Raw genomic sequence first — 17,860 nt, forward strand, 5'->3', positions numbered from 1 at the left:
TTTGGAAATTAAGATTAAAAATAAATAGAAGTAGAAATTGATATTTCTTCCTACTTATTAGCAGATTGCTGTTCATACCCCATTTTGGAGACTCTTGACTTCTAGTTAACTCCTTTCCATGTTATTCCAGCTTGTTCTTTCTGTAAAGGCTTAGAGAGGTGCTGGCTGCCAGAAGTTAGAAGAGCAGTAAGCAAGTGCTTATTAAGGAAACTACATGTGGCACTCTTTGCTTGTTTTTATCCTGTTTGGCCTGTGATTGATCTTGTTATTTAAAGAAAAACCTTTTAAAGGAAAAAAGAAGTAACAGCCCAAGGACCAGAGCCTGCAAGATAGAGACGGTAATTTTAAATTTTCTGGTTATCTTAGAGCTTCATACTCAGGTGTGTGGATATACTTGTGTTTTTCAAGGGTGTGGAGAGAAGCACGGGACCGCATTGTGGGTTTCCCTGGCCGTTACCATGCGTGGGACATCCCTCATCAGTCCTGGCTCTACAACTCCAACTACTCCTGTGAGCTGTCCATGGTGCTGACAGGTGCTGCCTTCTTTCACAAGGTAAGAAAAAGCTTGATAAGATTGGCATGAACTTGGTTAAGAGTTGAGCCTTTGGGTGGTAGTGAAATGCTGCCCTAAAGTTAGCCATCCTAATGTTTCTTATATGTTCATTTTTTTTCTTTTAATTTTTTAAAATGTTTATTCATTTTTGAGGGACAGAGTATGAGTGGGGGAGGGGCAGAGAGAGAGGGAGACACAGAATGCAAAGCAAGCTCCAGGCTCTGAGCTGTCAGCACAGAGTCCGATGTGGGGCTCGAATCCACAAAGTGTGAGATCATGACCTGAGCCGAAGACCGACACTTAACTGATTGAGCCACCCAGGTGCCCCTCTTATATGTTCCTTTTATGCTAGAAGTAAGTTATTTCTATTTTTAAAGATTGTTTTCAAGATGCTCAAAGCAACTCTGGAATAAAAAGTCAAGGTAGTAAGGCTGCCTGCACGATTGCATGTAGGCCATTAGGGAAATTAGTTTACCTTTCTGGGCATTGGCTCTCATCCTTAAAACTGAGAGCTTTGGGCTAAATACTGTTGTTTTACCATTGCCATCCTAGACATGGCCTGGCTGATTCTCTTCTGATTCAGGCTAACCCACACTATCAAACCCCACTATGAGCCTCTGTAGTGGTTGTGCAAGTTTTGTTTATTCCTTAGAGCTTTCACCATGGCATGCATCCCAGTTTTTAATGAATATCCAAAATGCATACCCCTGCAGTCATTACTTTTCTCCTGTATTGTTATTGCTAAATATTTTTGCTCCTGACTCATCTTTCATCTGTATCTTGTCTATACTATGAAGTAGCCACTGGCCACACGTGGCTATTGAGTACTTGAAATGTGACTGGTCATTATTGAGATGAGCTGTAAGTATAAAGTGCACACCAGATTTTGAAAATTTGGCATGAAAGAAAGAATGTAAACTATCTCAATAATTTTTATATTGATTGTATGTTAAAATGCAATTATTTTGGATACACTGGGTTAAATAAAATATGTTCTAATTAATTTTACTGTTTTTTTAATTTAATTTTTTAAAAATTTACATCCAAGTTAGCATATAGTGCAACAAAGATTTCAGGAGTAGATTCCTAAGTTACCCTTACCCATTTAGCCCATCCCCCCTCCCACACCTACTCCAGTAACCCTCTGTTTGTTCTCCATATTTATGAGTCTCTTATGTTTTGTCCCCCTCCCTGTTTTTGTGTTATTTTTGTTTCCCTTCCCTTATGTTCATCTGTTTTGTCTCTTAAAGTCCTCATATGAGTGAAGTCATATGATTTTTGTCTTTCTCTGACTAATTTCACTTAGCATAATACCCTCTAGTTCCATCCATGTAGTTGCCAATGGCAAGATTTCATTCTTTTTGATTGCCGAGTAATACTCCATTGTATATATATACTACGTTTTCTTTATCCATTCATCCATGGTTGGACCTTTGGTCTCTTTCCATACTTTGGCTATTGTCGATAGTGCTGCTATAAACATTGGGGTGCATGTGTCCCTTCGAAACAGCACACCTGTATCCCTTGGATAAATATCTAGTAGTGCAGTTGCTGGTTTGTAGGGTAGTTGTATTTTTAGTTTTTGAAGAAACCTCCATACTGTTTTCCAGAGTGGCAGTACCAGCTTGCATTCCCATACTGTTTCTTTTACTTTTTAAAAATGTGGCTACTAGAGATGTGACTCACATAATATATCTTAGATAGTGTTGCTCTATACCTTTCCTTCCAAGTACTTCCTCTGGGCTCTGAAGAATCCCTTTTCTTAGATAGCCAATTCCCTGCACCCCTCACTTCACAGAATACCTCTTCTGTCTCCTTGACCTGATTAATACCTGACTTTTCTCTGAGGATAGTGCTTCCCCTTTACCCTGTTCCTATATTTCTTCCTGGGACAGTGATTTAGTCTGCTCATTTCCCCAGATATGTACTTTGGAGCAGGGAAGGTACAGAGAATCATTTTTATTGCTTACCAATGACACTTCCAGACAATTCTCAGCTCTCATATAAAATCTCATTTGAGTCTCATTTGAGCATCTGTCTTGTTGCTTCCATCTAGGAACCTCCTAGTTATTTCTTCCTGGTCATCAAAGACATTGCCACGTGGCCCATCATCCTGATCTCCACTCCATGCCCTCTCTCATCCTGGGCAACTTGCACACTGTTTTCCCCATAAATGTTGAAGTGTCTTAGAGTTCTGGCTTCTGTATCTAGTGCTCTTCTCACTTTGTGTTTTCCCTAGACATTCTCTCATATCTCAAGGTCTTGTGGATTAACATCTACAGGCTGGTGATTTCTGTGTCTATATTCCAGCCTTGGCTGTTGCCTGAATTCTGTACTCCTATACCTAATGATGTTTTCAGGACATCCCCTATATGTCCCTCTTCAAACTTCAAACTGACATCCCAAGTTTCTCCCAATCTTTTGTCCCTCATGTATTTCATATTTCCTGTGGTGGCATCTTGTGACCCACCTCAAACAGAACCTTGAAAGCCATCTTACTAGGGACATTTTGAACTAGACTAAGAAATCATTAAACTTTCAGATTTTTTTTTTCTTTTTAAAACTTAATGTGTGAAGCTGATCTGCTTGTTCCATCTTGAATCTAACCCTTGTGCTTTTTTTTTTTTTTAATGTTTATTTATTTTTGAGACAGAGCGAGACAGAGCATGAAGGGGGGAGGGGCAGAGAGAGAAGGAGACACAGAATCGGAAGCAGGCTTCAGGCTCTGAGCCATCAGCCCAGAGCCCGACGCGGGGCTCGAACTCACGGACCGCGAGATCGTGACCTGAGCTGAAGTCGGGACGCTTAACCGACTGCGCCACCCAGGCGCCCCATGCTTATTTTCCAAACATGGGTGGGCTTTGGTTGGATAGGAGTTGCAAGTAGGATTAGAAACTATCGGCTGAGAAACATACTTAACTGGAGTCATTTATTTTCCTACTGGTCATCTGAGAAAGAGCCACCAATTTTAGCATTGCTACTCATACCTTAAGAATTTACTTGCATTCTGAAAAGTCTGCCTGTTCTCAAATTCTGATTGCTCTTTAAAAGTTACAATAGCCATATCCCTTCACTTTTAAGTAATAAATAATTTACTTAATAAACCTTAGGGTTTTGTTTATTTTTTTTTCTATTTGAAAATCTAGAGCAAAGGTTATAGAGTAGCAGCCCTCAAGCCTTCTGTGGCTAACAGAAATGTTTATTTAGTCCCCTGATGCCATCCCATGCACTGCCAGGTTTTAAACACCAGAGAAGTTTACACAAACATCTGGACTTCGGTGAACATGAAGATCAGGTCATACTTGGGTGTTCTTCCTGCCTGGCACCAATTGCCTGAAGCTGTGTAGTCACTGTCCCCTGCTGATGGGCTTGTATGCACTTATTTGCCCCACGTCTCTTTATTTTTCTTACACCAGTTTCTTTAAAGTGTCACTTATTTATTTACCTTACTTGTTTGGTCCTTGAAAGCAATGAAGTTGGTCATCCCTGATTTGAGAAATCAAGTTTTCTGTTTATAAGTACCAATCAATAAAAATTTTTAAACCTGTACCTCATATATGTGTGTATTTATTTATATGCACTACTGTACTTATAGAAATTTTTATAATGTTGAGATAAAGATGAAATAAAGTTTCAAAATGATATTCTTACTGAATTTTTATATTTTAGTGAAAGCAAATGATTGAATATTCTTATTCCTCCCTCCTTTCCTTTCCTTTCCTTTCCTTTCCTTTCCTTTCCTTTCCTTTCCTTTCCTTTCCTTTTTTGTTTTAATTCCAGTTAACATACAGTGTTATATTAGTTTCAGGTGTATTATTTTAAAACCTTAATTTGACACTGTCTTATGGCAAGTCAGAGATCTATTTCTTTTTTTTTTTTAATGTTTATTTTTGAGGGAGAGATACTGAGCGTGAGCTGGAGAGGGGCAGGGAGACAGACAGACACACACACACAGAACTAGAAGCAGGCTCCAGGCTCTGAGCTGTCAGCACAGAGCCTGATGCGGGGCTTGAACCCACGATCTGTGAGATCATGACCTGAGCTGAAGTTGGCTGCTTAACCAACTGAGCCACTTGGGTACTCAGAGAGATCTATTTCTAAAGTAAGCATATTTTTGATAATTGGTTTTAGTCACTGTCCATGTAAGAAATGCCACATTGCTGGACTTATTAAGTCATGATATTCATCCACTAATTTGGTAGCATTTTGTTAAAATCCGCTTAGAATTTTCATCTTCTGAAATGCCTTTTTTTTTTTAAGGAAACTAATGAGAAAGTGTTACTTTTTCTTAGAGTAGGTTCTAAATGCATTGAAACTGTTCATTTAAAATATTTTTAAACAGGCTACAAAGTTTTTATTTTTTTAAAATGTACAACATGAAAGCATTTATTTATGGCATCAATCGTAATCACATAATGGTGGAAATACTTCTAAACATTTGTGTTCATAATGTCTTCTCCATATTTTTATGTTTTTATTTTTTCAATATATGAAGTTTATTGTCAAATTGGTTTCCATACAACACCCAGTGCTCATCCTAAAAGGTGCCCTCCTCAATACCCATCACCCACCCTCCCCTCCCTCCTACCCCTCCTCAACCCTCAGTTTGTTCTCAGTTTTTAAAAGAGTCTCTTATGCTTTGGCTCTCTTCCATTCTAACCTCTTTTTTTTTTTTTTTTTTTTTTTCTCCTTCCCCTGCCCCGTGGATTTCTGTTAAGTTTCTCAGGATCCACATAAGAGTGAAACCATATGGTATCTGTCTTTCTCTGTATGGCTTATTTCACTTAGCATCACACTCTCCAGTTCCATCCATGTTGCTACAAAGGGCCATATTTCATTCTTTCTCATTGCCACGTAGTACTCCATTGTGTATATAAACCACAATTTTTTTATCCATTCATCAGTTGATGGACATTTAGGCTCTTTCTATAATTTGGCTATTGTTGAGAGTGCTGCTATAAACATTGGGGTACAAGTGCCCCTATCCATCAGTACTCCTGTATCCCTTGGGTAAATTCCTAGCAGTGCTATTGCTGGGTCATAGGGTAGGTCTATTTTTAATTTTTTGAGGAACTTCCACACTGTTTTCCAGAGTGGCTGCACCAATTTGCATTCCCACCAACAGTGCGAGAGGGTTCCCGTTTCTCCACATCCTCGCCAGCATCTATAGTCTCCTGATTTGTTCATTTTGGCCACTCTGACTGGCGTGAGGTGATACCTGAGTGTGGTTTTGATTTGTATTTCCCTGATGAGGAGCGACGTTGAGCATCTTTTCATGTGCCTGTTGGCCATCTGGATGTCTTCTTTAGAGAAGTGTCTATTCATGTTTTCTGCCCATTTCTTCACTGGGTTATTTGTTTTTTGGGTGTGGAGTTTGGTGAGCTCTTTATAGATTTTGGATCCTAGCCCTTTGTCCGATATGTCATTTGCAAATATCTTTTCCCATTCCGTTGGTTGCCTTTTAGTTTTGTTGGTTGTTTCCTTTGCTGTGCAGAAGCTTTTTATCTTCATAAGGTCCCAGTAGTTCATTTTTGCTTTTAATTCCCTTGCCTTTGGGGATGTGTCAAGTAAGAAATTGCTATGGTTGAGGTCAGAGAGGTCTTTTCCTGCTTTCTCCTCTAGGGTTTTGATGGTTTCCTGTCTCACATTCAGGTCCTTTATCTATTTTGAGTTTATTTTTGTGAATGGTGTGAGAAAGTGGTCTAGTTTCAATCTTCTGCATGTTGCTGTCCAGTTCTCCCAGCACCATTTGTTAAAGAGACTGTCTTTTTTCCATTGGATATTCTTTCCTGCTTTGTCAAAGATGAGTTGGCCATACATTTGTGGGTCTAGTTCTGGGGTTTCTATTCTATTCCATTGGTCTATGTGTCTGTTTTTGTGCCAATACCATGCTGTCTTGATGATGACAGCTTTGTAGTAGAGGCTAAAGTCTGGGATTGTGATGCCTCCTGCTTTGGTCTTCTTCAAAATTACTTTGGCTATTCTCTTCTCCATATTTTTAAAAGAAGGCAGTTCTTTCTTCTTGTTTTCATGTCACCTTCCCTTGTTGAGGATATGGATTATGTTCTTTACCTATGTTCTCATTTGCACACTAATGGCAGCCACTGTCCATTTAAAGGGTCGACAGGCACTTGGGTGGCTCAGTCAGTTAAGCATCCCACTCTTGATTTTGGCTCAGGTCAGGATCTTTTATTTTGTGAGATCAAGCCCTACTTCGGGCTTGGCATTAACATCAAAGAGCCTGCTTGGGATTCTCTCTCTCCCTGTCACTGTGCACCTCGCTTGCTCTCTCTTTCTCTCTCTCTCTCTCAAAATAAATAACACTTAAAAAAAAATAAAGAGTTGGCAAGTTTTAATCCTCTTTCTGTAAGAGAAAAATGTATAATTCATCTTTTAAGTTCACTTAAGTACTTTGCCGTAAGATAACCAGCAAACCACTATGTGGTACAAAAATTTTATTATCATTATTTCACTACATAGATTCTAACTATTTAAGGTAATAAAATATATAAATCCGTTTTATTGGGCACCTTACCTATTCATTCATCATTAGCACATTGCAACACATCATAATTAATAATTGCCTTGTTTTATAGCATTTGTCCTTTTCTGTGGTATAAGTATTCTTGCTGCGACTGATTTCAAGCTATGGACATGAGTCACTGAACTTGAAGTTAGGAAGGGATGGGCAGTTCTGCACCATTATATAGTATTTTCACCATCCAGATATGGTAGATATAAACAACCTCAAGATAACAGTAAAATGTAATAAATAATAGTAAGCTAATTAAGTGATGTGCTTTAGGTATTTATTGGTTTTAATATAACTTATTTAATTTTAAGTTTATGTGATTATATTTTTAATAATGGCTATTTTTCATAACACGCTCACAGAATTCCTAAACAGTCTCAAAATTCTTGGTTAGCAATTGACATTCATTAGCAGGTGTGAGCCAGCTTTCGCACACCATTTTGTGGGCCTTTCAGGACAATTTTCAGAATGTAGACTTCGGGGCGCCTGGGTAGTTCATTCGGTTAAGCATCTGACTTCAGCTCGGGTCATGATCTTGTGGTTCGTGGGTTTGAGCCCCGTGTCAGGCTCTGTGCTGACAGCTCGGAGCCTGGAGCCTGCTTCAGATTCTGTGTCTCCCTCTCTCTCTGCCCTTCCCCTGCTCTCACTCTGTCACTCTCTCTCAAAAATAAAATAAAACATTAAAAAAGAAAGAAAGAAAGTAGGTTTTTACTCTGAGTGAAATGAAAAGCTGTTGAAGGGTTTTGGACTGGCATGTTAAGTTGGACTTGTGTTTGAACATGATCACCCTGCTGTGCATAGAACGGACTGTAGGGAAGAAAATATGACAGCAGGGAAACTGTTTAGGGGACAGTATGAATAATCCAGGCAAGAGATGATGGTGGCTTGGAGCAGGGAGTAGCCTATGGCAATGGTTGAGAAATAATCAGATTCTAGAATCCACATGTAGAGGAACTGAGGGATTGGATGTTTTATGGCTCAATAACCAGGCTTTCCCCCTCACTTATCCCTTATTGTCATTGTCACAGAATGTTCAACTGAGCCACTGTCTGACCTAATTTGAAAAAATCTTTATATTGTTGTAAAATGAACTTTTGATCCTCAAAGGGGGGTGATAATGGCGATTTGGACGGGAAAATTATTTATTATTGCAGAAGATCTGCCTTGTAGGATGTTTAGCATCCTTGGCCACAACCCCCTAAATAAATGCCAGTAGCGATTCCACTAATGATTGTCACACCCAGCCCTCCCACCCCCACTACACTTCCTAACAGCTCCTAGATCCATGTATGTTTTTGCTGAAAGCCAAAGAACTGTGGCCTCTAACAGAGTATGTGATTCTTTTTCTACCCCTGACAGTATTATGCCTACCTGTATTCTTACGTGATGCCCCAGGCCATCCGAGATATGGTGGATGAATACATCAACTGTGAGGACATTGCCATGAACTTCCTTGTCTCCCACATCACTCGGAAACCCCCCATCAAGGTGAGGGTGCCAGTACTTCTGGAACTGGGGGTGCATGTGTACTTCAGTCACTTATTTTGCGGTAGTGCAATAGGTAATGAACCGTACCTCAGAGTCCTCATCTGCAGTTGTTGCAGAGTTAAGTGAGTTGTTCATACAGGGGCTCTCTGCCGCTAAGGCGTAAATGGACAGAACTCGGAGGGTTTGGAACTTGGATGGGGAAAATGTTACATCTTTAATTTTCACTAATCTCTAACTGGAGTTAGCATTTCCATCAGTTATCAAACATGCTACAGTTCCTAAGAGTATTTACAGTAACTGATTTGTCACCAATAGAACTGACAGATATTTTCATATCACATTACATTTGTTGCTGCATCTTGAAGTATTATTTATGTTCACCATTGCTTTGAAATTATGGTAGTTACTAACTTTTCCATAGATCCATGGCATAAAAAATGTAAGGTTTCTGTGTTAACATACGTAAAGCTCTAAGAATAGTTCCTGGCACATAAGTAGTGCTATGAAAGGCATTTACTCAAAAACAAATCATCAGGGGCGCCTGGGTGGCGCAGTCGGTTAAGCGTCCGACTTCAGCTCAGGTCACGATCTCGCGGTCCGTGAGTTCGAGCCCCGCGTCAGGCTCTGGGCTGATGGCTCGGAGCCTGGAGCCTGTTTCCAATTCTGTGTCTCCCTCTCTCTCTGCCCCTCCCCCGTTCATGCTCTGTCTCTCTCTGTCCCAAAAATAAATAAAAAACGTTGAAAAAAAAAAATTAAAAAAAAAAAAACAACAACAAATCATCAGTACCTTCTGGATTCTAGAAATTTGAATTCTGTTTTTGTCTTTGAGTTAGTGAATAGATTTGACCAGAATATAATAACTTAATACTCTGTGCACAGAGAGACTGGTTACATAACCTTTTATGTCATCATCGCAGGTTCAGACAAGTGAAAGCTCTTCTGGTAGGGATGAGGGTCGGCCTCGTAAGGACCTTGCAGCAGTTAATATTTGAGAACCTGTTTGTCAGTTCAAACTAATAGTATTTATAACTATTCTGTCAGTATTTGTGTTATGGATTCACACCTGCTGTCCTTGAGGTTAAAAATTAAAAAGCTGATTAAGATCCTGTTGTCTTTATTGTTAAAAAGGCATATTATTTAATTTTATAAAATAAGTTTACCTTCATGTATTAATTAATAATAATTGGGCGGATATTTCATTCCTCTTATATTTTGAAGGTAAGTTGTAGACGAAGTAACCACCAGCATATGCTAATGATACTCCAGTCATATCTGTAGTGGTAGCAGAGTGGTAAACAGAGGACCTTGGGTCCATGCAACAAAGCATAAAAGGAAAGAAAGAAAAGCAATCGGAGGCCTTATGCATTCATTTATGCCTAATCAAACCTTTTCCCAAGTATGGCTCAGCATTATAACTTAACTCCGGATTACTCCATAGTTTTTTTCTATTCCTGGGCCTTCTGCTAAAGCCTCACAAGAAAATAATTAGCAAAACAATGCACCAAAAATTTTTTTTAAACTGTGAATAATAGTCATTACAATTACTTATATAAAAGTATAGTATGTTTCCCAGGTGCAGTGATAGATACTAATTAAATATTAAATGAAAATCTTTGTTTTCATTTTATGTGATGTTAAACAGATAAAAAGCACACTTCCTTATAAACGTTAAGCTAAAGAGACAGGGTTCTCAGAAATTAATAATTGGTGCAATTTTCTTTTCTTTCTTCATCCTTTCTTATGTGACCAGGGACTAAACTTCATCCAAGATGTATGCTTCTATTTATACTTCCCTAGTAGATCAGAAGACATTATCCATGAAAATTTAAAGTATCTGAGTGATTAGGTACCTAATAATATCATCAGTCACCTGAAGCACTCACAGACATGATGAATTTTTCATCCTTATTAAAGCGTGTTTGTCTACCATATTGGGCCAGTGTTTCATGAGCCAAACCATCTCTTCAGTGTAGAGAGTTAGACACAAATAATTTGCACTTGGTATACATGATCCTTACCAAGTAAAAACTTGAAAAATAAGTATTCTCTGTGAATTTTCTCAGTTCTGTGAGAATATAAGAAGAGTTCAAGATTAGGATGACTTTTTAAGTCAAAAGTCAATAAATTAAGAATGTCTTCAAATTCTTAAATTAATTCCTTCAAATTCTGAGTCCAGTGATTTACTTAATAGTATAGAACCAGTTTGAGGTAAATATTTCAATTAATTTACCTAATTTTTTTTTAATTTTTTTTAATGTTTATTTATTTTTGAAACAGAGAGAGACAGAGCATGAAGAGGGGAGGGTCAGAGAGAGGGAGACACAGAATCTGAAACAGGCTCCAGGCTCTGAGCTGTCAGCACAGAGCCCGATGTGGGGCTCGAACTCACGGACCTCGAGATCATGCCCTGAGCCTAAGTCGGCTGCTTAACCGACTAAGCCACCCAGGCGCCCCTAATTTACCTAATTTTAATAGTATTAGGTATATGTGCTATTTTATGTTCTAAAATAGTAATTCTTTTTTTCCCTTTACTTCAAATTTTCACTATCCAACTATATTCTCTCCCTTGTTATGATTAAGCAGGTATGACTGTTTTATACGATTAGCAGTGTTCTTTGAAAAATGTTAATATTGTAGGTGCTCCTGGGTGGCTCAGTCATTTGAGCATCCGACTCTTGATTTTGACTCAGGTCATGAACTCAGGGTCATGGGATCCAGCTTCTCCTCAGGCTCTGTGCTGACTGTGACACCTGCTTGAGATTCTCATTCTCCCTCTCCCTCTCCCTCTCTCCCTCTCCCTCTCCCTCTCCCTCTCCCTCTCCCTCTCCCTCTCCCTCTCCCTCTCCCTCTCCCTCTCCCTCTCCCTCTCCCTCTCCCTCTCCCTCTCCCTCTCCCTCTCCCTCTCCCTCTCCCTCTCCCTCTCCCTCTCCCTCTCCCTCTCCCTCTCCCTCTCCCTCTCCCTCTCCCTCTCCCTCTCCCTCTCCCTCTCCCTCTCCCTCTCCCTCTCCCTCTCCCTCTCCCTCTCCCTCTCCCTCTCCCTCTCCCTCTCCCTCTCCCTCTCCCTCTCCCTCTCCCTCTCCCTCTCCCTCTCCCTCTCCCTCTCCCTCTCCCTCTCCCTCTCCCTCTCCCTCTCCCTCTCCCTCTCCCTCTCCCTCTCCCTCTCCCTCTCCCTCTCCCTCTCCCTCTCCCTCTCCCTCTCCCTCTCCCTCTCCCTCTCCCTCTCCCTCTCCCTCTCCCTCTCCCTCTCCCTCTCCCTCTCCCTCTCCCTCTCCCTCTCCCTCTCCCTCTCCCTCTCCCTCTCCCTCTCCCTCTCCCTCTCCCTCTCCCTCTCCCTCTCCCTCTCCCTCTCCCTCTCCCTCTCCCTCTCCCTCTCCCTCTCCCTCTCCCTCTCCCTCTCCCTCTCCCTCTCCCTCTCCCTCTCCCTCTCCCTCTCCCTCTCCCTCTCCCTCTCCCTCTCCCTCTCCCTCTCCCTCTCCCTCTCCCTCTCCCTCTCCCTCTCCCTCTCCCTCTCCCTCTCCCTCTCCCTCTCCCTCTCCCTCTCCCTCTCCCTCTCCCTCTCCCTCTCCCTCTCCCTCTCCCTCTCCCTCTCCCTCTCCCTCTCCCTCTCCCTCTCCCTCTCTCCCCCTCTCCTCCCCTTCCCTCCGCCCCTCTTCCCTGCTTGTGCTCTCTCCCCCACCCCCACAAAAAGTATAATAAATAATAATAAAATGTTAATATTTTAACAATATTGACTAAATAAAGAAAAAGGAATTAGTTTCATATTATTGCTTTGAAAAATGTACTGTTTTCATTCAAGGAGGAGAAGATCTAGAATGTAAATAAGCTTCATTCAGAATAAAGGGCTTAAGGGGCACCTGGGTGGTTCAGTTGGTTAAGCATCTGACTTCAGCTCAGGTCACGATCTCACAGTTCATGAGTTCAAGCCCCATGTGGGTCTCTGCACTGACAGCAGGAACCTACTTGGGATTCTCTGTCTCCCTCTCTCTCTGCTCCACTTACACACACACGCACTCTCTCTCAAAAATAAATAAATAAACATTAAAAAAAAATAAAGGATTTAAAAGCCCAGCAGGAATTAAAAAGGAAGTAGAGAGTGATAAGGAAGTAGAGGTAGAAAGCATAAGTACGTATCTTAATTCTCTGGTAATAAGAGAGTCTCACCATCTGTTGAAGGGCTTTCCTTTCTGTTACTATGCCTGACACTAATACTTCTCTTGGACTGAATGTTCCCACATAAAATATAATCTATAGTATTGGTTAAGTGTTAAAAGTTCAAACTTCATTTTATACTACAGCTGTTGCTTCATGTTTCTAAATTCCTTTGTTTTGTTACATAATACAGTGTTTTATAATATATAAATACATATCCCAAAATGTATAGAAATGTATTTTATAAATGTACTGGGGTTGCTGTCTCAAATTTATTTTTACTGGTGGGGCACATAATTAGAAACCACTGCTTTAGTGAGAACAGCATAAAATATCTTTTTGTGTCAAATGGGATCATTTGCAGGGTTAGGGGCTTCTCTGTGGTTAGATGGTGTCTGGGATGAGGAGGAAGATTTTCAGGTATAGGGAGAACAGACTAGAATACTGGATATAGATGCTGTTTGATAATATCCTTCTCTTGACGAATCCTTTTTTTTTTTTTTTAATGTTTATTTTTGAGAGACAGAGAGAGAGAGACAGAGAGAGAGAGGGAGGGAGGGAGGGAGAATGAGTGGGGGAGGGGCAGAGAGAGAGGGAGACAGAATCCGAAGCAGGCTCCAGGCTCTGAGATACCAGCACAGAGGCTAACAAGGGGCTTGATCTCATGAACCACGAGATCATGGCCTGAACTGAAGTCAGACACTTAAGCAACCCAGGCGCCCCTTTTGATGAATTCTTGATGCCCATCTCCTGTTTCAGTGAGGGTGGTGGAAAAAGTGGTAACTCACTACTTCCTGTACACAACAAGGATCCTGTGAGAACTGGGAAGTGGGGGGGCCTGGTGGGCTCCTTCACAGGGACCAAGGGACCACCTCTGTAGAAGTCCTGACCCCCTCAGACTTTTGGCTGTGTGGTGAGCAGCACCTCGGAGCACTGACCACTGCTCACCTGGTTCAACTATGGAGACTTGTGCGCTGACAGCTATGATTGGCTATATGTGATGTTTACTTGTTAGCTAAAAATTATGGGATGGGTCATTTAAGCTTAATTTCTTCCCTCAATTTATATTAGTAATAATAATTTTTAAATTATTTGTTAAAATATCTGTTCATAAATAAAAATTACTCAAGCCTTTTGGCATTTTTTTTTTTTTTTTTGGTTCTCTGTGGTGGTAGCCTTTTTATTTTTATTTTTTTTAAATATGTACTTTTTTGTAGTCTGCTTTTTAAAAAGTTCACAGTAAATTTTCTGGTTCTGGCAGTATTGTGGACTAGGTAACCTAAAAATAACATGTTTTTAGTGTTTATGTAACAGACTTTTCTTTCACTGTATAGTTGGGCTTATTATAAGACAGGAAGGGGGAACTAAAAATGAGAGTGGCAAGCATGTAAGGTGTCACTGGAACTCCCTTGGCTGGGATGCTGTTAATTTCATCCTTCCAGAGGCTTGTGTTTTATCACTCACGTGAAAAGGAGTGAAGAACCGTTGGGCCTGTCAAAGGCAGAGAATCAGATACATCTGTACATATATGAATAAAGTGCTTATTTTATATATATACACACACACACACACACACACACACACACACACACATATATATATGGAACGCTTGCTATTTACTACTGGTTTACAATATGTGAATGAAATGTTTTTAAAAAGGGAAGAATATAACAAACATCCGTACCCAGCAGTTTTGCCAAATATTGACATTTTGCCCTATTTGTTTCAGATTATATATTTTTCTTCCTTTTTTAAAAAAGAAACAAATGGAGTAGATCCGTGTATCACCCTGTTCATTCCTCTTCTGCTGGGTCATGGCTACATGTACCTTCGCTTATACTTGATTATGCCAAACTATCTTCAAAACAGATGTACCAGTGGATATTCTCACCCACACTGTATAATAGTTGCAGTTCCTACACATCTTTATTAACATTTGGCACTGTTAAACTTTCATTTTTGCCTACTTGATAGGTATAAAGTGTATCCCATTGTCTTAATTTACACTTGCCTGATTATTAGAGAGGTTGAGCATTTTTCTCCTTGTTCCTTAGTCATTCTCCCATACCACCCGCCCTGGAGGGAGGGCAGGGCGAAGAGAGGCCCGGCTCCCACAGGCAGGGGTGGGCGGGAGCAGCTCTTAGCAGGCCTGAGAGTTCAGCCAGGGAATGGTAGTGAGTCAGGGTCTTTTTTTTCTGTTGCAGGATCAGCTTTGCCTTTTTTGAACTTTATATAAATGGAGTCATACAATATCTCCTCTCCATGTCTCTCAGTCTTGCTTTCGTATTTTTTTAAAGCTTTTAGTTGATATTTTCTATTTATAATAATTTTATTATACTTTTCATCACTGACCTCTTCACACCCATCCATTGATTGAATTCAGTATGCTTTTCATTCCTATTCTGTTTGGTTCTTTTTCATAGTCTCTAGGACTGTTTTGATAATCCCTTTTTTCTTTATCAAACCTTAAGTAATCTTGCAAAATTTCCTTGCACGAATACACATTTATTGTCCTAGTAACCATCTGATAATCCTGCATTTTTGCAGGGTTTTGGGTTTTGTGATTTTACAGGGTTTTGGAGTCTAATTCTGTTGTTTGTTTCTGCAGATTTTCCCTCATGTGGCTCATTCCCTTTTCTTGTGTGTGACTTTTGATTGTGAAATCATATTCTTTGAGATTTTACTTACGGCATTTGTAGGAAGGAGGGGTGCATTTATACCAGAGAGGATTTGCTTCTTCCATGCACCTGGGGTCAATACCTTGAGACCTGTTGAGGCTAAATTAGCATCTTGGGGCTTTTCAGGACACACAGGTAACATAACTCAGGTGTGTGAGGGCTAGCATGTGGTTGGTTATACATTCTCACAGGTGATGTTTCCTCTTCCACTTAAAGCTAAGACTGGGAAGAAAACAGCTTTCTGTGGAGCTGCCTCCAACCCATGCAGCCTTCCACTGGGTCCTGGTGTGTAAAAAAGTCTACAGTAAGGTTTTGTAGCTCTTGCCTCCCCAGCCCGTTAAAATCCAAAGCTCCTGGCTATCTCATTGGATTCAGACTTTTTCATTATTTTGGCCTCTGAGGATTTCACTTCTTTCCTGACATTTCATCTCCTTTCTTTCATTATGAGCTTGGCCATACATTTAAAGAGATGGTGTATATAGTTCATACTGAATTTTCAGGTACTCTGTGCTGAGGGTGTTCTTATGTCATTTGGTCTGCCACATTGCTGATCTTGAAGCTGTTAAATTATTTATTATGCTTTTCTAATTTCTTGAAATTTCCCGGGCATCATCGTAACTACTGCTGTATAACCACTTTTCCATGCCTTTATAATTTTCCTAAACCTCTTTTTTTGTAAACATTTTTTTAATGTTTATTTTTGAGAGAGATAAAGTGGGAGCGGGCGAGGGGCAGAGAGAGAGGGAGACACAGAATCTGAAGCAGACTCCAGGCTCTGAGCTGTCAGCACAGAGCCTGTTGCCGGGCTCGAACTCATGTGTGCTGGGAGATCATGACCTGAGCCGAAGTCTGACTTAACTGACTGAGCCACCCAGGTGTCCCCCTAAGCCTCTTTTTAATGGATGTGTAGTATTTTATAATTATCTAAATAGTCCCCTTTTGATGGGTACTTTTCTATTATCTTGCTATTGCAAAACATTGATGAAATGAACCATCTCATACCTACGTCTTGCTGTGCAACCAAGATAAATACTAGAGGTGGAGTTACTGAGACAAGTAATACTAAACATATTATAAGGCTTTTGGTATCTACAGTTCAGGTTATTTGGAAAGAGCACCCTTTTCAATGATATAGATACATATGTGACAGAAAGAAAGCCTGGGCTGTGGCTCCTGACGTGCTCTGTGGGTGAATGTGGCCACCCAGGGTCACTGTCTTCCCTGGGAAATTGGAAGCATCGGATTGGTTAAGCTGCAGGATTTCTGTTGTACTAGCACCTGCGATTCTCACTCTGTTTGCTCTTTCTTCCCTATTCCCAGGTGACCTCTCGGTGGACTTTCCGATGCCCAGGATGCCCTCAGGCCCTGTCACACGATGATTCCCACTTTCATGAGCGGCACAAATGTATCAACTTTTTTGTCAAGGTGTATGGCTATATGCCCCTGCTGTACACTCAATTCAGGGTGGACTCTGTGCTCTTCAAAACCCGCCTGCCCCACGACAAGACCAAGTGCTTCAAGTTCATCTAGGGGCATTGCAAGTTTTAGGGAGAGGATGAGCAGAGAGGGGGAGATGGCTCCTAAGGTTCCTAGACATTGAAGGACCTCAGGGACATCCGCTGGGTGGGTGGCCCACGCCCTCTGCTGGGAGAGGTGGCAGGAAGAATGGAAAGGAAATAGCCTTCTTTCTCTTAAAGTCGGCCACACTGGGCCTGGAACCCTGGTCCAAGGACACCGGGGTTCCCTATACAGGGCACTGACTGATAGCTTACACTGAGGACCATGGGGACTCCGGAGAGTCACTCACGCAGTTCATAAGCCCAGGACAGCTGGTTTGTGATTTTTAAATTCAGTAACAGCTATTATTATTATTTAAAAGGAAAAAGTTTCAGATTTGCCATTCAAGGCTTATTTATATATATGTGTGTGTATATATACATATATATGTGTGTATATATGTATATAGATGCACACACACACTCTCACATACATACATATACATATATATATATATATTTGGGGGGGGGGAGTTTGAAATTTCTGCCTGTTTCACAAAGTGAGGGACCCATCAGGTCTTCTGATGTTCTGTATGTTGGTGGAGACGGATCCTGGCCTCATGGTATCTAGCTCATCCTTAAGGATCATCTCCACACTCCCCAGGGCATCATTGTGCAGAAACAAAAAGGCCAGGCTTGGCCCTCCTGTGGGGCCTGGACGAGATAAGCCGTGTCGGTTTGTTCCTTCCCCCATCTGTTGCCACCCGGCGATCTGGAACTCGCGTCTTCCTGTCGCTTGAGTCCGTGGGGAGGACCTGCACCTCTGGGAACAGCGGAGCTTCCCTGTGCTGGATTCAGTGGTTTCAAGGATTCATCATTAGGCCGTGCTGTCCCAGAACTTGTCCCTGCGCCCCCATTCTCTCCCCTGTTGGAAAGAAGAATGAGGAAGGAGTGAGACCTGAAG

General features: G+C 41.1%; 1 protein-coding gene across 1 annotated transcript in view; it reads left to right on the top strand.

The window, feature by feature from the left end:
• The window catches only part of EXTL3 (exostosin like glycosyltransferase 3), a 75,259-nt gene extending 57,969 nt beyond the window's left edge, over window positions 1–17,290 (top strand). Inside the window, exons 5-7 of the mRNA XM_042983537.1 lie at window positions 409–553; window positions 8,445–8,573; window positions 16,721–17,290. Coding sequence (XP_042839471.1) covers window positions 409–553; window positions 8,445–8,573; window positions 16,721–16,930 — 484 coding nt within the window. The 3' untranslated portion in view covers window positions 16,931–17,290. The remainder of the gene's footprint in view (window positions 1–408; window positions 554–8,444; window positions 8,574–16,720) is intronic.
• Window positions 17,291–17,860: the final 570 nt, after the last annotated feature.

The sequence above is a fragment of the Panthera tigris genome, chromosome B1 (assembly GCF_018350195.1).
Source record: "Panthera tigris isolate Pti1 chromosome B1, P.tigris_Pti1_mat1.1, whole genome shotgun sequence".
NCBI lineage: Eukaryota > Metazoa > Chordata > Mammalia > Carnivora > Felidae > Panthera > Panthera tigris.